General features: G+C 38.4%; 1 protein-coding gene across 1 annotated transcript in view; it reads right to left on the bottom strand.

The window, feature by feature from the left end:
• LOC126484891 (FERM domain-containing protein 3-like) overlaps nt 1–22,177 on the bottom strand; it is a 134,323-nt gene that overhangs the window by 32,542 nt on the left and 79,604 nt on the right. Inside the window, exon 8 of the mRNA XM_050108489.1 lies at nt 13,902–14,128. Within this exon, the coding sequence (XP_049964446.1) occupies nt 13,902–14,128 (227 nt within the window). The remainder of the gene's footprint in view (nt 1–13,901; nt 14,129–22,177) is intronic.

The raw sequence follows: 22,177 nt of genomic DNA, 5'->3' as shown, positions 1-22,177 counted from the left end.
ATTGGTGATGAAGATTTATTTCATCAGCATGACTTAAATTGGCTGTTTTCTGGTTGAGTGTCAGCACACTTGTGTGTGTTAGCAACCTTGGTTACAAAGGTAGGTATGCACCTTTTGTCTCTAATATTTGCTGGTATTTTTTGGCATTCAGTGTTGTACTGCTGGTATGAATACTGAAAGAAGTTTTCATTGCCAGTATTAGTCAGCAAGGGGAGGAGAAGTGGTGTCATAAACTTGCTTACCAGCTTGTGTATCAGTGTCCTCTTTGCACTTCCTCACAGTAAGAACAAGTGTCACTACTGATGGTTACCCATCTGTCAAATGGGGACTTAGCTTAACAGCTCATCTGGTACAATTCAAATGTGTAATCTGTGTTCCAGCAATGTACTATCAAGATACACAGTTGAGAGGAATCTTACATCAGTTATTTTGGCATACTGCATGAACAGTCCTGAAAATGGGACACATTTTGTTCTGACCTAATGACTAGGCAGTCATATGGCATGCTGTTCTCAGAAATAATTTTATTATTGTCGAAATATTGCACCAGAATAATACTTTAAGACTTATACCTAAGATTAATAATATCTTTATTCATAGTGTTAGGCATTGTTTCCAGTACTTTTGACATGATTACTGATCATGTACACATAAAAACGTGGTTATTAGTGGATTTGTGATTGTTAATTTAAGTGGTGGCCAGATATTCCTCCTGTCACCATCCCATTGCCTCCCTTACCTTCCGGGATGGAATATGTGTACCCCAACTGTCTGTGTGTAGAGTAATCCATATGAAAGTGAGTAAAATTTTTCAGAATGTTTGCAGATCGTGTGACTGAGGCGGTACTTGGGTAACAGCCCAGTATTCACCTAATGGGATGTAGAAAACACCTAAAAACCACATCCATGCTGGCCAGCACACCATTCCTGATTGTTAATCAACAGAGTGGATTTTGATCTGGGACCAGCACACCTGCCATCCCAGGGGTGGCACTTTAACATGCACGATACCAAATGTTGATTTGACTATACATTTGAAAGTTTAAGTATTGGCAGGTTAAAACTGAAACCAGACTAGGATTTGAAAGTGAAATTTTGTATTTTGTCAGCAGCAGCTGTACCATATAACCCAAGCAATCAGGATTCAAAGTTTCAGTCTGTCTTATCAGTTCTGCATATCCAGAGGAACTATCTCTCATGGGCGACTCAGTGAAAGGATGAGGTAAAGTCTGCATAGTAGTTAAGATATTCTCCATCATATTCTTTCTCACAGGATGGTTTGTCCAGTAAGATACACAGGCAAATTTTTACTGTACCATGTACACTATACCTCAGAGTAAAAGGTTCTTTCTGTGTGATGTGTATGATATTTCATGCTATTTGTTTCGAAGCTATATTCTGACCATATATTACACTTTTGTCAGTTTTCTTTGACTATCTTCTTCTTCCACTGGCACTACATCCCAGGATGGGACTTGGCCTCCTCAATAATTTTCTGCAATTCCTTTCTGGACTTTGCTGAAGACCTCCAGTTACGGCAACCAACTCAGGCAGCATCTTCTCCAACTTCATTCCATCTCAACCTTCATTGTACTCTTGCTCATCTTCCTCCAGGTTCACTGCAGCTGGCTTTCGTTGCAGGATCTGTCTCATCAAGTCATATTACATGTCCAGCCCATCTCAATCTACACAACTTTATGAACTTGACCACATCATCCTCCTTATAGCAGTCACAAAGCTCATCATTCATTCGCTTTCTTCAACTCCAATTTTCATACACAAGTCCAAAAATTCTCCTCAATATACTTCTTTTGTGTGATTTCAGTCTACTTTCACTGTGCTTTGTAATCAACCATGTTTCTGAATCGTATGTAAGTATTGGGTGGATCAGCATTTTATAGAGTCAGCATTTAGTCTCTCATGACAGGAGCTTGTATTTAAAATGTCACAGCATTCCAAAATAACATCGATTAGAAGCACTTATGCAGGCCATAATTTCAGTCGAAGTGCTGCCATTTGTTTCTATCTTTGTGCCCAGATAAGTGAAACATTCCACTCGCTCGAAAGACATCCCATTAAGGTTTACTGTGGGCTGTAAAGGTTGATTCGTACCATTATACAAATACTTGGTCTTCCCATAATTAATTTTCATGCCTATCTTCTCTGCCCTCAGTTTTAGAGCTGAGAAGGCACTTTATAGATCTCTGAATGTTCTGCTCATTAGGTCCAAATCATCTGCATATCCCAACAGTTGTACAGACTTAAGTACCTCTTGTCTGGATACCCAATTCATGCACTTTTTCAAATGCCAAATTGAAGAGTAGGCAGGAAAGCCCAATCCCTCGTCTTTGCCCAGTTTGTGTGGGAAACAGTGGTGATAGCCTAGACTGCACTCGCACAGTATACTGGTGGTGGCTTAGGGTAACCTCTGTCAAACACACCAATTTCTTAGGCCCCCAGAATTCCCACATTGCCTCATAAAGTTTAGCCTGATTTATTGTGTCATATCCAGATTTGAAATCAATGAAAAGGTAGTGCACACCAACATTAAATTCGTTGGTCTTTTCTACTGTTTGCCAGAGAGTAAATATCTAGTTCGCAGTTGACTTTCCTGATCTGAATCCACACTGATAGCTTCCAATAATGTTTTTTACTGTGGGTGAGAGACTACTAAACAAGTCATTTGACAATACTTTATATGCAACATAGGAGTGTTATGCCTCTGTAGCTGTCATATTTAAATGTATCTCCTTTCTTGTGTATCAGACACACTATCCCTACATTCCATCCTTCTGGCAACTCTTCCTTTTCCCAGATATGGCACAAAATCTTGTATACCCTACAATTTAACTCAGCTCCTCTGCCTTTCAATAGTTCTGATGTTGTATTATCAGTTCCTGGTACTTTATTGTTCTTCAGTCAGGCTATTACTTTGTCTACTTCTCCTTGAGAGATGTGAGGGGCTATGGCCTCATCATCTCCCTGTAGGTGGATGAGGATCTCCTCAATAGGGGGCTCTGGAGCATCCAACAGTTTGCTAAAATATTCTACCCAACATTCCACTATCTCTTGGTCATCAGTTAGTAATTCCCCATTTTTAATCTTACATATATATTAATATGTGACTTAAATGCTTTTCTTTCACTTTAAGTTTTTGATAGAATTTTCTGACATAATTTTTTGTATTGTATTTATTGGTCCTGTTGTCTACAAAGCACCTTATGCATAAGACATTGGACAAGTCAAGTTATAAGTATGCAGCTGAAAGTCATTTCCTGGCATACTTATTGAAGGTTTCAATAATACACTTTATACATAAGTATTTATATAACACTCTTCATAAATTTAATATTCTTCAATGGAGTAAAAGCAGTGATGCTGTAAATATGACTTAGAGATTTTCCAAAGATATTGATCTTAGTAAATGCTTTTATGTTTTCAGGAAGTTTGTTATAAAGCTTAACTTCCATGTGAAAAGTACCTTTTTGCCACAGAACTGTGCTGATTCAGGTTATATTCAAGTTTCTGTTTTTTTCTGGTAAAGTGATCATGTATATCACAGTTTTTTTGCAATCTGCAGTCCTTACCTATTACATTTATTTTAACAATAAAAGGGTTTCCATAATGTATACACATGGTAATGGAGGAATACCAGATTTCTTAAACAAAGGTTTACAAGATTCTTGAGGCTTGTGCCCAAATAAGATTCTAATTGACCTTTTCTGTAGTTTAAAAGTGCTATTAGCTGTTTTAGAGTTTCCCCAGAAAGTGACCCCATATATGTAAGATGAGAATGAAAGCAGGCATGATATGCATTCATTACTGTTTTCTCACTACAGCGTGATTTTAGTGAGTAAAGAAGGTAACATGTTTTGCTCAGTTCTGCATTGAGATATTCAATATGCTTATTTCCATTTGACGTTGCTATGCAGCCAAAGTCCTAAAAATTTGGTTTCAGTACTGTTACCAACTAGTTTGTCATTGACAGAAACCGATGGGATAAACATGTTCTTGTTAGGAGCATTGTGGAATTTTAGTGTGATCATTCAGGGCCCAGCTGCTAAACTGTCTTGGTCATGTTTAGTGACTGCTGTAACTGTTCATTGATGTCTCCTTTTAGTAGAATTTTAGTGTCATCTACAAATATGATTGTTTTAACTGCATCAAAATTTAAGTTTAGATCATTTATGTACAGAAGGGGTCCCATTACTGATCCTTGGGGTACACCACATTTGGTTTGTTAGTGAGATAAGTATTCGGATACAGTTTTTAGTTCAATATTTGTGTGCTTCATGCACACTGTCTGCTTATGATTAGTCAGGAAGGAACTCATCCAGTTGTTGGACAGACCTCGAATACCGTATCTTTCAAGCTTTGATGTTGTTGTTGTTGTGGTCTTCAGTCTTGAGACTGGTTTGATGCAGCTCTCCATGCTACTCTATCCTGTGCAAGCTTCTTCATCTCCCAGTACCTTTGCAGCTTACATCCTTCTGAATCTGCTCAGTGTATTCATCTCTTTGTCTCCCTCTACGATTTTTACCCTCCACGCTGCCCTCCAATACTAAATTGGTGATCCCTTGATGCCTCAGATAACGTCCTACCAACCGATCCCGTCTTCTAGTCAAGTTGTGCCACAAACTCCTCTTCTTCCCAATTCTATTCAATACCTCCTCATTAGTTATATGATCTACCCATCTGATCTTCAGCATTCTTCTGTGTCACCACATTTCGAAAGCTTCTATTCTCTTCTTGTCCAAACTATTTATCGTCCAAGTTTCCCTTCCATACATGGCTACACTCCATACAAATACTTTCAGAAACGACTTCCTAACACTTAAATCAATACTCGATGTTAACAAATTTCTCTTCTTCAGAAACCCTTTCCTTGCCATTGCCAGTCTACATTTTATATCCTCTCTACTTCGACCATCATCAGTTGTTTTGCTCCCCAAATAGCAAAACTCCTTTACTACTTTAAGCGTCTCATTTCCTAATCTAATTCCCTCAGCATCACCCGACTTAATTAGACTACATTCCATCATCCTCATTTTGCTTTTGTTGATGTTCATCTTATACCCTCCTTTCAAGACACTGTCCATTCCATTCAACTGCTCTCCCAAGTCCTTTGCTGTCTCTGACAGAATTACTATGTCATCGGCGAACCCCAAAGTTTTTATTTCTTCTCCATGGATTTTAATACCTACTCTGAACTTTTCTTTTGTTTCCTTTACTGCTTGCTCAATATACAGATTGAATATCATCGGGGAGAGGCTACAACCCTGTCTCACTCCCTGCCCAACCACTGCTTCCCTTTCATGTCCCTCGACTCTTCTAACTGACATCTGCTTTCTGTACAAATTGTAAATAGCCATTCGCTCCCTGCCTTTTACCCCTGCCACCTTCAGAATTTGAAAAAGAGTATTCCAGTCAACATTCTCAAAAGCTTTCTCTAAGTCTGCAAATGCTGGAAACATAGGTTTGCCTTTTCTTAATCTTTCTTCTAAGATAAGTCGTAAGGTCAGATTTGCCTCACGTGTTCCAACATTTCTACGGAATACAAACTAATCTTCCCCGAGGTGGGCTTCTACCAGTTTTTCCATTCATCTGTAAAGAATTCGGGTTAGTATTTTACAGCTGTGACTATTAAATTGATAGTTTGGTATTTTTCACATCTGTCAACACCTGCTTTCTTTGGGATTGGAATTATTATAGTCTTCTTGAAGTCTGAGGGAATTTCGCCTGTCTCATACATCTTGCTTGTTTTGTCAGGACTGGCTCTCCCAAGGCTGTCAGTAGTTCTAATGGAATATTGCCTACTCCCGGGGACTTGTTTCGACTCAAGTCTTTCAGTGCTCTGTCAAACTCTTCACGCAGTACCATATCTCCCATTTCATCTTCATCTAAATCATCTTCCATTTCCACAATATTGTCCTCAATTACATCGCCCTTGTATAGACCCTCTATATACTCCTTCCACCTTTCCGCTTTCACTTCTTTGCTTTGAACTGGTTTTCCATCTGAGCTCTTGATATTCATACAAGTGGTTCTCTTTTCTCCAAAGGTTTCTTTAATTTTCCTGTAGGCAGTATCTATCTTACCCCTAGTGAGATAAGCCTCTACATCGTTACATTTGTCCTCTAGCCATCCCTTCTTAGCCATTTTGCACTTCCTGTTGATCTCATTTTTGAGACTTTTGTATTCCTTCTTGCCAGCTTCATTTACTGCATTTTTGTATTTTCTCCTTTCATCAATTAAATTCATTATCTCTTCTGTTACCCAAGGATTTCTACTAGCCCTCATCTTTTTACCTACTTGATCCTCTGCTGCCTTCACTATTTCATCCCTCAAAGCTACCCATTCTTCTTCTACTGTATTTCTTTCCCCCATTCCTGTCAATTGTTCCCTTATGCTCTCCCTGAAACTCTGTACAACCTCTGGTTCTTTCAGTTTATCCAGGTCCCATCTCCTTAAATTCCCACCTTTTTGCAAGTTCTTCAGTTTTAATCTACAGTACATAACCAATACATTGTGGTCAGAGTCCACATCTGCCCCTGAAAATGTCTTATAATTTAAAACCTGGTTCCTAAATCTCTGTCTTACCATTATATAATCTATCTGAAACCTTCTAGTATCTCCAGGCTTCTTCCATGTATACAACCTTCTTTCATGATTCTTGAACCAAGTGTTAGCTATGATTAAGTTATGTTCTGCGCAAGATTCTACCAGGCGGCTTCCTCTTTCATTTCGTAGCCCCAATCCATATTCACCTACTATGTTTCCTTCTCTCCCTTTTCCTACTATCGAATTCCAGTCACCCATGACTATTAAATTTTCGTCTCCCTTCACTACCTGAATAATTTCTTTTATCTCATCATACATTTCATCAATTTCTTCGTCATCTGCAGAGCTAGTTGGCATATAAACTTGTACTACTGTAGTAGGTGTGGGCTTCGTGTCTATCTTGGCCACAATAATGCTTTCACTATGCTGTTTGTAGTAGCTTACCCACACTCCTATTTTTTTATTCATTATTAAACCTACTCCTGCATTACCCCTATTTGATTTTGTATTTATAACCCTGTATTCACCTGACCAAATGTCTTTATCCTCCTGCCACTGAACCTTACTAATTCCCACTATATCTAACTTTAACCTATCCATTTCCCTTTTTAAATTTTCTAACTTACCTGCCCAATTAAGGGATCTGACATTCCACGCTCTGATCTGTAGAACACCAGTTTTCTTTCTCCTGATAACGATGTCCTCTTGAGTAGTCCCCACCCAGAGATCCGAATGGGGGACTATTTTACCTCTGGAATATTTTACCCAAGAGGACGCCATCATCATTTAATCATACAGTAAAGCTGCATGCCCTCGGAAAAAATTACGGCTGTAGTTTCCCCTTGCTTTCAGCCATTCGCAGTACCAGAACAGCAAGGCCATTTTGGTTAGTGTTACAAAGCCAGATCACTCAATCAGTCAGACTGTTGCCCCTGCAACTACTGAAAAGGCTGCTGCCCCTCTTCAGGAACCACATGTTTGTCTGGCCTCTCAACAGATACTGCTTTGTTGTGGTTGCAAAAACATGCCAAAAGCTTTTGACAAGTCAATAAATATTCCTACTGATTCCTGTTTTTTGTTCACCAGGTTTAGGATGGAATTGATGCACTTATAAATATCTGTTGTCGTTGACCTCTTATTTCTGAATCCATGTTCTTCTTCTTCTTCTTCTTCTTCTTCGTTTCACCCAACTTTGGGGTACGTTGAATCAATCACTTCTGTGTGTTCTGTGCCTTTCTTTTCGCCCAGTACTGCTTCATTCTTTCTGATCTTGCTTTTCTTTCCTCATCAGAGATGACAATCGTTCTTTTCTTTCTATTTTGGAGCTGGAATCCCTCTTTTCTGTCTTTGCTTATCATTTTTGCGGTCCTGTCTGTGAGCATTTTTTCTGTGATGTGTAGTTCTCTTAAGTCTTTCTCTGTTTGGATAAACCAATTTGGTTTGGATTTTTTATTCCTGAAGTAGTCAAACATTCTTTTTGTAAGTCTATTTGGGTTCATTCTGAGAATGTGCCCATAAAACTCAATTCTTCTTTTCCTCATTGTATCCGAAAGTTTTTCTGTGGTTTTGTAGAGTGTTTCATTTTTGGTATGAATTAGTTTGTCGTTATGAAATTTGGGGCCTAAAATTTTTCTCAATATTTTTCTTTCTTTGATCTCTAGCCTTTCAATTGGGCCATGGTTAGTGATAGATAATGTCTCAGCTGCATATAGTGCTTCTGGTTTAATGACAGTGTTGTAATGTTTTATTTTTGAATTCCATGAGAGGGACTTTTTATTATAAGTATTTTTAGTAAGCTGAAAGGCTAGTTCAACTTTGTTTCTTCTTAATTCTATTGCTTTTTTCTCAAGGGCGTTCCAGCTAATCCATTCACCAAGATATTTGAATTCTTTAACAATTTCGATCTTTTGGTCTCTTACTTTAAGATATTTCATTGGCTTTTTTATATTTGTGATTATTTTGGTTTTTTCAAAAGAAATTTTAAGGCCTATTTTCTCTGCTTGTTTCTGTAATTCGAGGATCTGTTCTTTGGCTTCTTCCCATGTTTCAGCTAGTAGGGCCATATCATCTGCAAATGCTAGGCAATTAACCTTGATGCCTTTGTTTTTTGTTCCTAGTCGGATTCCACTATTGATTTTCTTGTTCCATTCTCTTACTATTTTTTCTAGGGCACAGTTAAATAACAATGGAGAGAGTCCATCACCTTGTCGTACTCCAGTTTTTATCTCAAATAGGTCTGAGAGTTCTCCCATAAATTTAATTTTGGAGTATGTGTTGGTGATGGTTTTTCTAATTAGGTTTGTAGTTTTATTGTCTAGGTTCAATTCTTTTAATATGGAGATTAGAGATTCCCTGTCTATGGAGTCGTACGCCTTTTGAAAGTTAATGAATGTGATGACATACGCTTTTGCTCTCGATTTTTGGTAGACCATAAGATTTTTGAGGTTTAGAATTTGTTCTGGGCAGGATCTTCCCTTCCTGAAGCCTGCCTGGTATTCTCCAAGTTGACAATCTAGCTGGGGTTCTGCTCTGTTCAAAAGGACTTTAGACAGTATTTTGTATGTTACGTCAAGGAGCGAAATCCCTCTGTAATTGTTGGGGTCTGTTCTGGATCCCCTCTTATGAATTGGGTGAATGAGGGCCATCTTCCATTCATCCGGAATTCTTTCTGTTTTCCATATTTCTTCAAATATGTTTTGGAGAGATTCTATGGCATTTCTATTGACATTTTTCCACAGTTCAGCTGTAATTTGGTTCTCTCCCGAAGCCTTATAGTTTTTGAGATTCAAAATGATTGATTGTAGTTCCTCGACGGTGGGTGGTTCTGAGTTAGGACTTGTTGAAGTTGAGTTGCTGAAATCCATTTTTTCAATTGGTTCTTTACAGTTGAGAAGGTTTCTGAAATATTCCCTCAAAATTTTGCAATTATCCCTGTTGTTGTGTGCAATATTACCATTTTTATCTTGTAATTGGAGTGTCGGTGGGCTGTACTTGGTTATTTTTTGTTTAAAAGTTCTGTAAAAGCTCCTAGTCTTGTTTTTGTTGAAGTCTTCGTTGATCTGCAAAAGGAGTTGATCTTCTTGTGCTTTTTTAATTCTTTTGAGGTTTTTACTCACTAGTTTTCTTACACTCAGGAAATTTTGCCTATTATATTCATTTTTCTGAGATTGCATCTGTTGCCATGCTTTCTTTCTTTGCTCAATAAGTTTGTCACATTCCTCTGTCCACCATGCGTGTTTTTTGATTTTGGTTATAGGTGCTATTTGTTCAGCTTTGGTTAGTAGGCTTTCCTTCATTTGATCCCAATTTTAGTTCCTTATATCTTGAGTCGCGAGGGGAAACTCCTTCGAATTCATTATCTTTTCTGGATCGTATCTTCTGCTTTTGGGTTTACTGTTTCTATCTTTCCTTTTGGGGATAATTTTGAGTTTTATTTTAGAAAGATAGTGATCAGAATCCAAGTTTGCTCCTCTGAGTACTTTGACATTTTGTATTTCTGTATGGTGTTTCCATTTTATCGCCACATGATCAAGTTGAAATTCACCCAAGTGTGGGTTTGGTGAGGTCCATGTCTTCTGTTTTCTGGGTAGTCTCTTAAAGGCTGTGGATTTCATGTTCTTCATTACACAGGATGTTGTTTTTATTTATAAATTTCATAACTTTGTCACACATAACTTTTCATAATACTTTAGATATACAGGAGGAAATTGTGATGGGTCTGTAGTTATTTGCATTATCTTTCTCACCTTTTTATCTACTGGAATAACTTTTGATGTTTTCAATACACCAGGGAAAGTGCCTGCCTGAAATGAGGAGTCACATAAGTGTGTGAGTATTTCAGTCAGGTTTGATGCACTCTTCTTTAATATTGTTGCACATATACCATCAGTGCCTGCAGAGATGGAATTTTTGAGTCCTTTCATTGCTCTAGCTACTTCATCTTGCGAAATAGAACTGATGTACATTGATCCTCTACATGCACTTATTTTATATTTGTATGCCTGGATACTTTTATCTAAGTTTGATTGTAACATATTATCAGCAACACCTGTGAAAAAATTGTTAAATGTGTTGACTATTTCTAAGGGGTTTGTTACTTTTTTATGATAATTTCATATTTTTGCAAGATTGTCTGTATTATTCAGATTCTGTTTTTTGTAACAGTCCTCATAACCTTTGATTTATTAGCTGAATTATAAATGTATTCATCATTAGGCATTATTTTTGCTGCTGTTATTACTTTCATTAATATTTTGGAGTATTTTTAACAGTATGCACATACTTTAGCTGAGGGATTTTTTGAGCTACATATTTTATGAAGCAGTCTTTCCTTGTGGCATGAAACCCTTAATCCCTTGTGATCCATTTGTTTGTTCTAGATTTCCCTTGTGTGGTTACAGTTTTCAGTGGGAATGGAATTTGAAAAAATGGGTTAATGTATCTATGAAGGTGTTGAATTTTTCGTCTATATTGTTCATTTTGTACACTTCTGATCATTTTTCTTTCTGTAATAAGCTGCTGAAGTAGTTTACATTATCCTGATTATAACTTCTACATGAGGTTCTTAAAGACATGTTGTTAATAATACTGCCTCTTACTTTCATGCTTAATATTTGAGCAAGATGGTCACTGAAAGCTGTATTGAAAATTTTTAATGAAGTGTTGTGTAAACTCTTGTTGATTAGAAATTGATCTAGAGCTGTTCGGCAAGTTTCTGTTACTCGGGTAGCAGCTTGTACTTCAGCCTTTAAATTATAGGATTTTGCAACATTCAAAAGGGTCCCTCTGTTTCATTTGTTTTTCCAACTGTCTCCAATTCTTCAATCTGTGTTCTTTCCCATTCCCTTTTCTTCTTCCAAAGCAGTTTCTTTTCTTATTTCCTTTTATCTCGATAAATTCTTACTGCTAAATGTGTAAACAGTTTCTGAAGCATTTTCCTGTAAACCAAGTTTTCCTTGTAACTTATTCTCTTACAGTCATTATCAAACCAGATTCCTTGGTTGTTTTCCATCTTTCCCTAGCACTACTTCTGCTGCTTTAATGACTGCAGCATTGCAAGCACTCCATGCCTGATCCAGAGTATCACTTACACTAGGAGTGTTCAGTGCAAGATTCTCAGTAACCTTTTCAGAGTGTGTTTAAGCAATCTCTTCATTTTTTTAACTGCGATATCAAATACTTTCTTCGAGATGTTCCTTTCATTTTCCTTGCATTAGGTATTCGAGCTCTTAGTTCAGCAATTGCAAGGTAGTGGTCTGAATCCACATTAACTCCTCTGTATGAATGTACATCTAATAAGTTTGAGAAATACCTGCCGTCAATTATTACATGATAATTTTGGTTGAAGGTATGCTGATCAGGGCTACACAAAGTTGAATTATGCATCCTTTTGTGTGGGAACAGAATGCTACATACAGCCTTGTTATGTGATAGTGCAAACTGAACATCTCTGTGTCCATTATCATTTGTGTATTCATGGATGCTATGGTTTCTTGTTGCTGGACAGTAATGATCTTCTTTCCCAGTCTCTGCATTGAGGTCTCCAATAATTATTTTAACATCATGCCCAGGGCATCCATCATAGGCTCCCTCCTTCTCATAGAAGGCATCTGTATCCTGGTCGTCCGCTACTTCTGTTGGTGCATATACATTTGTCAACGAATGGTTTGTGAATTGGGTCTTCAATCTCATTGGTGAGATTCTAGATGTTATTCCAGTAAATCCACCCACTATATGTTTAAAGTTTTGTCTTACTGCAAACCCTGCACCAAATTCGTAGTTGTTCTCTGGACAACGGTAGAAAATTATCCAGCTTCCCATATCAAACACTCCATGTCCATTCCATCTCATTTGCTGTAGTGCAGTTATGCCTGCCTTCATTTTACCAAGCTGTTCTAGTAGTGACCTCAGGGTCCCAGCCCTGTATAATGATCTTACATTCCAGGTTCCGATAAATCCATATTTTTTTCTTTTTCATTTGCCTTTGCTTTTCCCTTTAACAGTGCTGTGTTGTTGTCCATTTATCAGTCTGGTTTCTGTACTTTGGGGTTTCTGATCAGGGTTTTTTTTACAGGAAGGGGTTGTTAGCCGCTTGCCTGACCCACAACTTGGAGGACCATTATTTATATTGGGTTTACTACTTTAGGGAAGTTTGCTTCACTACACCTCTAGAGCCCTCCCTGCCCTATGTTGTGGGATGTAATTTGTCTGGCTCCTCTGTCAAGACCACGCCATCTTGGGTGACCCTACCAGTAGTTACGCTGCTGCTGGTACAGCTCTTGACTTTGACGTAACACGCAAGCCCCCGCTCGGCACTGGGCACTGTAGGTGCCTCCAACAAGGTGGCGTCCCTTCAGAGGGCTTCTTTGATTATACAATTAGGAACTTTACCCATTCGGCCAGTATGCCTTAATGCCTTACAAGTCTCCTTGAACTCAAGTACAAATAAAATATAAATATACAGGAAAGATCAGCTTCTGACATACTTTTCAGACAATGTTTGTTCTCTGCATCATGTTGTTAATATGTCCCTTAATAATATGATAAACATAACTTTATATACTGTTTTCTTGTGCTCTAATTTCACTGTTTATATTTCACTCATATTTCTTTTGCTTTATCTCAGCAATACTATTCCGGCAGTAGCAGTCATTTATACAAGACTGTGCCAAGAAGCACATATGATGATTTGTTAACATAGCACCAAAAAAATTGTTTTTCCATCAGTGGGCACTGATGTAAAATATATACATCAACTCTGCTTTGAAGATAGCTAACATATGTTGACCGCTTCTGTCACAACTCGTTAATTAATATGTCATAACGTGTGACTTAATATATGAAACTTAGTATATGTAGAATTAGATTTGGTCTGTTCCTGTTGCCTTTATGTGATCCAATACTGTCAAATCAAATACTGTTGCATGTGGGTAAAATATAGTTTCACTAAATCTTGCTCATCTGTTTGCAGTATTATTTTTTCACTCATTCTCAGATAAAATATGTAGATATGGAGATACACACAAATGTCTTTCAATAGTATTCTACTTGACTTGATACTTTACTGCAAGTGTACTCATAAGATTATAAATTAAGTACTTTAATTTTTGCCTATCACTGAGCAATGAACAACAAAGACATTTCTGTTAATGGTTTAATCAATTTTAATTCAACTCTGATTAAATTTGAAAAAAATGGAAGCAGTATGCTTAGCATCGTATATATTCTGATGTTCATCTTCTCTAGTATCTCAGTATTTTTTTAAACAGAACTTATGTATGTGCAACCAAAGATATAAATAGGAGCTTAAGAAAAACTGGAGGATTCCTTACTAATCTCACCCAGTTCCGAGCCAATAGGTGTTGAAGGAGTGGCTGGAACACTGGAAGCCTTCCGCCGCAAACTAGATGAGCGAAAATTCCTGTTTATTGATGGCTCTTCCTTTCTCAATGGACCAGAATCTTCAAGAATTTCTTTCTCAACTCGACCAGTGTATCGAAACTTTGTTCCCCAGGAAAAGAAACTGCCACCTGTCACCACTGAAGGTGCTTCAGAACTCGAGGGAAGTCTGAAAATAATTAACAATAATATAACATAGAACTAAAAACAAATTCTTGCTGAAATAATGAAAAATGTTAAATTATGAGTCAACAATATTGTGAAAAGGAAAGTTGCTACTCACCATATAGCAGAGATGCTGAGTCACAGATGGGCACAACAAAAACACTGTCACAAATAATAGCTTTCAGCCAGTAAGGCCTTCGTCAGAATTAGACGGCAAACACACACATTCAGTGGCCTCAGTTACCCGAGACTGCAGTCATGTGTTTGTGAGTTTTGTTTGCTGCGTGAGTGGGTATGTGTGTGTTTGCCATCTAATTTTGATGAAGGCCTTACTCGTCAAAAGCTATTATTTGTAACAGTTTTTTTGTTGTGCCTATCTGTGACTCAGCATCTCCGCTGTATGCTGAGTAACAACTTTCCTTTTCACAATATTGTTACATTCCATCCTGGGTTTTCCATTGTTTGAAATTATGAGTCAAATTACATGAGCCAACAATGAAAACGTAACTGGGATGAAATAAATGTTAACTATATCTACCATACTGACTATGAAAATGAAAATGAGCAACTTGAATTAGCTCTTGCTTCTAAGTTAAAGGGGGATGCATTTAATTATATTTTGTTATCATGGCCAATCCCTTCTCATACAGGCTTCAAAATCCCACTGATAGTAACAGAATTATGAAGTTTCAGGCAGCCATAGCTGTGTGTATTTTGTTGCTATTTTTAGCCGGGCTTGTAGCAACAAGGGAAAGGGCAAGAGGTAGGAGGAGCAAGGCATGTTTTATTTAAGCATAGTTCTGTCAATTTTTACTACATTTGCAAGCAGGCTACATTCAAATCGCAAAGGAGGCCAATAACACAATATATTAGGAAGCCCACACCTACTACAGTAGTACAAGTTTATATGCCAACTAGCTCTGCAGATGACGAAGAAATTGAAGAAATGTATGATGAAATAAAAGAAATTATTCAGATTGTGAAGGGAGACGAAAATTTAATAGTCATGGGTGACTGGAATTCGAGTGTAGGAAAAGGGAGAGAAGGAAACATAGTAGGTGAATATGGATTGGGGGACAGAAATGAAAGAGGAAGCCGCCTGGTAGAATTTTGCACAGAGCACAACATAATCATAACTAACACTTGGTTTAAGAATCATGAAAGAAGGTTGTATACATGGAAGAACCCTGGAGATACTAAAAGGTATCAGATAGATTATATAATGGTAAGACAGAGATTTAGGAACCAGGTTTTAAATTGTAAGACATTTCCAGGGGCAGATGTGGACTCTGACCACAATCTATTGGTTATGACCTGTAGATTAAAACTGAAGAAACTGCAAAAAGGTGGGAATTTAAGGAGATGGGACCTGGATAAACTAAAAGAACCAGAGGTTGTACAGAGATTCAGGGAGAGCATAAGGGAGCAATTGACAGGAATGGGGGAAATAAATGCAGTAGAAGAAGAATGGGTAGCTTTGAGGGATGAAGTAGTGAAGGCAGCTGAGGATCAAGTAGGTAAAAAGACGAGGGCTAGTAGAAATCCTTGGGTAACAGAAGAAATATTGAATTTAATTGATGAACGGAGAAAATATAAAAATGCAGTAAGTGAAACAGGCAAAAAGGAATGCAAACGTCTCAAAAATGAGATCGACAGGAAGTGCAAAATGGCAAAGCAGGGATGGCTAGAGGATAAATGTAAGGATGTAGTGGCCTATCTCACTAGGGGTAAGATAGATACCGCCTACAGGAAAATTAAAGAGACCTTTGGAGATAAGAGAACGACTTGTATGAATATCAAGAGTTCAGATGGAAACCCAGTTCTAAGCAAAGAAGGGAAAGCAGAAAGGTGGAAGGAGTATATAGAGGGTCTATACAAGGGCGATGTACTTGAGGACAATATTATGGAAATGGAAGAGGATGTAGATGAAGATGAAATGGGAGATACGATACTGCGTGAAGAGTTTGACAGAGCACTGAAAGACCTGAGTCGAAACAAGGCCCCCGGAGTAGACAATATTCCATTGGAACTACTGACGGCCGTGGGAGAGCCAGTCCTGACAAAACTCTACCATCTGGTGAGCAAGATGTATGAAACAGGCGAAATACCCTCAGACTTCAAGAAGAATATAATAATTCCAATTCCAAAGAAAGCAGGTGTTGACAGATGTGAAAATTACCGAACTATCAGCTTAATAAGTCACAGCTGCAAAATACTAACACGAATTCTTTACAGACGAATGGAAAAACTAGTAGATGCCAACCTCGGGGAAGATCAGTTTGGATTCCGTAGAAACACTGGAACACGTGAGGCAATACTGACCTTACGACTTATCTTAGAAGAAAGATTAAGGAAAGGCAAACCTACGTTTCTAGCATTTGTAGACTTAGAGAAAGCTTTTGACAATGTTGACTGGAATACTCTCTTTCAAATTATAAAGGTGGCAGGGGTAAAATACAGGGAGCGAAAGGCTATTTACAATTTGTACAGAAACCAGATGGCAGTTATAAGAGTCGAGGGACATGAAAGGGAAGCAGTGGTTGGGAAGGGAGTAAGACAGGGTTGTGGCCTCTCCCCGATGTTGTTCAATCTTTATATTGAGCAAGCAGTAAAGGAAACAAAAGAAAAATTCGGAGTAGGTATTAAAATTCATGGAGAAGAAATAAAAACTTTGAGGTTCGCCGATGACATTGTAATTCTGTCAGAGACAGCAAAGGACTTGGAAGAGCAGTTGAATGGAATGGACAGTGTCTTGAAAGGAGGATATAAGATGAACATCAACAAAAGCAAAACAAGGATAATGGAATGTAGTCTAATTAAGTCGGGTGATGCTGAGGGAATTAGATTAGGAAATGAGGCACTTAAAGTAGTAAAGGAGTTTTGCTATTTGGGGAGCAAAATAACTGATGATGGTCGAAGTAGAGAGGATATAAAATGTAGGCTGGCAATGGCAAGGAAAGCGTTTCTGAAGAAGAGAAATTTGTTAACATCCAGTATTGATTTAAGTGTCAGGAAGTCATTTCTGAAAGTATTCGTATGGAGTGTAGCCATGTATGGAAGTGAAACATGGACAGTAAATAGTTTGGACAAGAAGAGAATAGAAGCTTTCGAAATGTGGTGCTACAGAAGAATGCTGAAGATTAGATGGGTAGATCACGTAACTAATGAGGAAGTATTGAATAGGATTGGGGAGAAGAGAAGTTTGTGGCACAACTTGACAAGAAGAAGGGATCGGTTGGTAGGACATGTTCTGAGGCATCAAGGGATCACCAATTTAGTATTGGAGGGCAGTGTGGAGGGTAAAAATCGTAGAGGGAGACCAAGAGATGAATACACTAAGCAGATTCAGAAGGATGTAGGTTGCAGTAGGTACTGGGAGATGAAAAAGCTTGCACAGGATAGAGTAGCATGGAGAGCTGCATCAAACCAGTCTCAGGACTGAAGACCACAACAACAACAACAACATTAGGAAGGTGTACAAAGTGTACTTTTGTTGTGAAATCAGGGATCAGGACAAGCCCTGGGTTTCTAATATACAGGGTGGTCCATTGATCATGACCGGGCCAAATATCTCACGAAATAAGTGTCAAACAAAAAAACTACAAAGAACAAAACTTGTCTAGCTTGAAGGGGCAAACCTGATGGCGCTATGGTTGGCCTGCTAGATGGCGCTGCCATAGGTCAAACGGATATCAACTACGTTTTTTTTAAATAGGAACCCCCATTTTATTACATATTCATGTAGTACGTAAAGAAATGTGAATGTTTTAGTTAGAACACTTTTTTTCACTTTGTGATAGATGGCGCTGTAATAGTCACAAACATAATGGCTTACAATTTTAGACGAACAGTTGGTAACAGGTAGGTTTTTTAAATTAAAATACAGAATGTAGGTACTTTTGAACATTTTATTTCGGTTGTTGCAATGTGATACATGTATATTTGTGAACTTATCTTTTCTGAGAACCCATGCTGTTACAGCATGATTACCTGTAAATACCACATTAATGCAATAAATGCTCAAAATGATGTCTGTCAACCACAATGTATTTGGCAATATGTGTAACGACATTCCTCTCAACGGTGAGTAGTTCGCCTTCCGTAATGTTCACACACGCATTGACAATGCACTGACGCATGTTGTCAGGCGTTGTTGGTGGATCATGATAGCAAATATCCTTCAACTTTCCCCACAGAAAGAAATCCGGGGACGTCAGATCCAGTGACCATGCCGGGCCACGGTATGGTGCTTCGACGACCAATCCACCTGTCATGAAATATGATATTTGGTACCGCTTCAACCGCACTCAATTTACGTGCTGGACATCCATCATGCTGGAAGCACATCACCGTTCTGTCATGCAGTGAAACATCTTGTAGTAACATCGGTAGAACATTATGTAGGAAATCAGCATACATTGCACCATTTAGATTGCCATCAATAAAATGGGGGCCAATTATCCTTCCTCCCATAAAGCCGCACCATACATTAACCCACCAAGGTCGCTGATGTTCCATTTGTGAGTGCATTACGTCAGAGCTAAGTGAATTTAAATGTGGGCAAATTGGCGCTCATGTGGTGGGTGCTTCCATAACCGAGGGAGCCAAAGTGTTTCGTGTTTCAAGAGGCACTGTATTGATGATTTACACTGTGTACAGGGAAAGTGGAAAAATCATCATCTGCTCAGACACAACACTGATAAAAGCGGGGAATACCAAAAACACACATAAGTGATGCAGTGGGAAGGAAAGGAGCCACAGCCATAAAACCTGGACAATGGAGGAATGGAATAAAAGTCGTTTGGCTGGATGAGTCTTGTTTCACAGTGTTTTCAACTTCTGGCTGAGTTTACATCTGAAGCGTGAAACATTTCAGCAATTCAGTGATGATTTGGGTATCCATATTTTCATCGGAAGATTAAAAACAATTGTAAAATGACTTTCCCATGATTCTGAACGGTGCAAAAAATGGCAGTTGTCTTTCAGTAAGGAAATGGGTAAGTTCATCCAAATAAGTAAAAAAAGGATCCATTTCATTTTGATTACATGATAAATCACACAAAATTAAAGGCCGTCATTTCCACTAAATATCTAGGAATTACAATTACAACTAATTTAAGTTGGAATGATCACATAGATAAAGTTATGGGGAAGGAAAATCAAAGACTACATTTTACTGTCAGAACACTTAGAAGATGCAACGGGTCTACTAAAGAGACTGCCTACACTATGCTTTTTCATCTCTGCTAGGGTATTGTTGTGCTCTATGATTTTTTGTCAGATAACATTGATGGAAGACACTGAAAAAGCTCAGAGAATGGCAACTCATTTTGTATTGTCACTGATAGGGGAGAGAGTGTCACAGATGTGATAAATGAGTTGGGATGGCAATCATTAAAACATTTTTCATTGTGGTGAGATCTCTTCACAAAATTTCTGTCACAAACTTTCTCCTCTGAATGTGAAATTGTTTTATTGTTACTATCCTCCATAGGGACAAATGATCATCATAATAAAATATGAGGAATCAGAGCTCGTAAAGGAAGATTTGAGTATTCATTTTTCCCATGCACTGTTGGAAAGTGAAAAGATGGAGCAATAGTGTGAAGGTGGTTCGAAGAACCCTTTGCCAGGCACTTAAGTGTGAATTGCAGAGTAGTCATATACTTGTAGATACTATGGGTCCCATGGTTACTCTGCAAGATCACATTACTGTCAATGATTATGTTACAATTTTTGGCTGATTGGGTCCATCCAATGGTACAATGTTTTTTTCCCCAGTTGTGGTGCTGTGTGCCAAGACAACAGGGCTCCTGTTCACACAGCTTGCAGCATCCAGAACTGATTTTGTGAGCACAAGGATGAGTTGTCACATCTCCTCTGACCACCACAGTCACCAGATCTCAATATTAATTAGTCACTGTGATCTACTTTGTAGAGTAGGATGTGTGATCGCTATCCACCTCCATCACCATTACCAAAACTTGCCACTATATTGCAGGATGAATGGTATAGGATTCCCTTGATAACCATACATGACTTGTATTTATCCATTATGAGATGACTGGAAGCTGTTTTGAAAGCCATTGGTTTTCCAACACCGTATTAGGTATGGTAATGTTGTGGTGTTTCCATATTTTTTGTCCATCCACTGCAATAATAAACTCAACAAATCTGTTAATGAGTTTTTACACTGTTTGATGAAAAAAGTGAAGCACCTCAAAGGGGAGGAGGAAAGAAAATGCAACTTTGGGGTCTGAAAGAGGATATGAAGCTATTTCAATGATTGCAAAATCAAGTCAAATTTACAAATAACTTGGCAGTATGAGCTACTTATCTGTATGACACCGCACCTGTTCTGGCCTGCATGCATGCACTGATTTGGTTGGGAAGAATGTCATAAAGCCATAGTATCCTCTATCGAGGCTAGATGGCCTACAACTGATGTAACCGTTCCTTGATGTCCTGGATAATGGCACTGGGACAGAGCTGCTGTCTGAGCTGGTTCCACATATGTTCTCTTTGGGACATATCAAGGGATGCCACTGGCCATTAGAGTGCTCCAAAACCACATAGACAGTTCGCAGAGACATATGCCATTTGTTGATGAGCATTGTGAAAAATGTCGCCACAATGCTGTCGCATGAGAGGTAACACGTGAGGCTACAAGAAGTCTGGACATACTGCTATGCCAGCAGAGTTCCCTCAATCACTACCAGCTGTGACCTCAAGTCATACCCAACGGCCTCCTACATCATGACACCAGGAGTAACTCCACTGCCTTCTCCAAAACACTGGAAAATGGGACATCTCCCCAGACTGCTGCCATACATGCTGATGATGGTCATCCGTGGTAGTACAGAACCGTGATTCATCACTGAACACAACGTGACTCCATTCATCAACAGTCCATGCTTCCTAGTTGTGGCACCACTCTAAACACAGCCTCTTGGATTGTGGTGTTAATAGTAATCTATGCAGGGAACAGTAATTCCCTGCTCTGACTGCTCCTGGGAGTATGTTACTTGTTTTTGGATGGCAGGTACAAATGTGAAGTAGTTACACTGTGTTTATTGCACAATTTGGTGAAGGTGGTCTGACAGGGTCAACCAGAATGCTGACAACGAGTATGCCTGCCCTCATGTTCTGATGCCATCCAACATCAGTTCACTGTCGCCTCTGAATGCCCCACAAATCTGAATACTGCATGATTCAACCAACTGGGCAAATAGAAATAAACAATAAAGCCCCTTCCAGACTCTGTCAAGTTCTGATAATATTATATTGCACAAGTATGCGGCATCTCCATGTCCTTCATAGTCATCGTTCAACACCTTATGCTGTTCAGGCCCCTTGTATATCTTATCAGGTTTGGTAAAAACACTAATGCACTCTGGTGCCTTTCTACCTGTCACAGAGAATTGCAACTCTAATCATTTATATACATGCTGTTGGTGTGTGCAAATATGAAGTTACACTGACATCTGACCATGTCCTCTATGTGCTTCATTTTTTTTTTGTCAGGCAGTGTATATTTAGGGCAGAGGAACACAACTAGATGGACTCAAAAACAAGAGTAAAAATGACCTGTAGTCCTTATGGTAAACTAAAAAATGTTTGCAACTTAAATTTTGGATATCTGAAATGGCAAGTTTATAATCAGTGAGACATGGACTTCAGATATGAAAATCACTCAAAAACTAAAGGCTGCTCAGTGAGGGAGAGAGAACTGTAAATTGAGAATTACTAGCAAAGACAGAGAGACACAAGAGAATTAGGAAGGTGAGTGGATAGTAGATGGATCAAGACACCTTTGTTTTTAACTCGAGGACATAAAACATGTTCTGGGTAACCATCCAATGGGAGGTGAGTAGATGACATTATAAAATACATGGAGAAAAGGTATAACATATGGAGAGATCTGCAGAAAGCTTTTATCTAGCTCTGTATGTCAAATAACAGATAAATAGATATGTTACTATGCATAAACTTACAGCATCCAATTCATAAGTGACCACCAATTTTGTTCATATTTAAATGCCAAGTACTTTTC

Source organism: Schistocerca serialis, chromosome 6 (assembly GCF_023864345.2).
Source record: "Schistocerca serialis cubense isolate TAMUIC-IGC-003099 chromosome 6, iqSchSeri2.2, whole genome shotgun sequence".
NCBI classification, from domain to species: domain Eukaryota; kingdom Metazoa; phylum Arthropoda; class Insecta; order Orthoptera; family Acrididae; genus Schistocerca; species Schistocerca serialis.
Note: the sequence above shows the minus strand (reverse complement) of the source record. Positions and strands in the feature narration are given on the sequence as shown.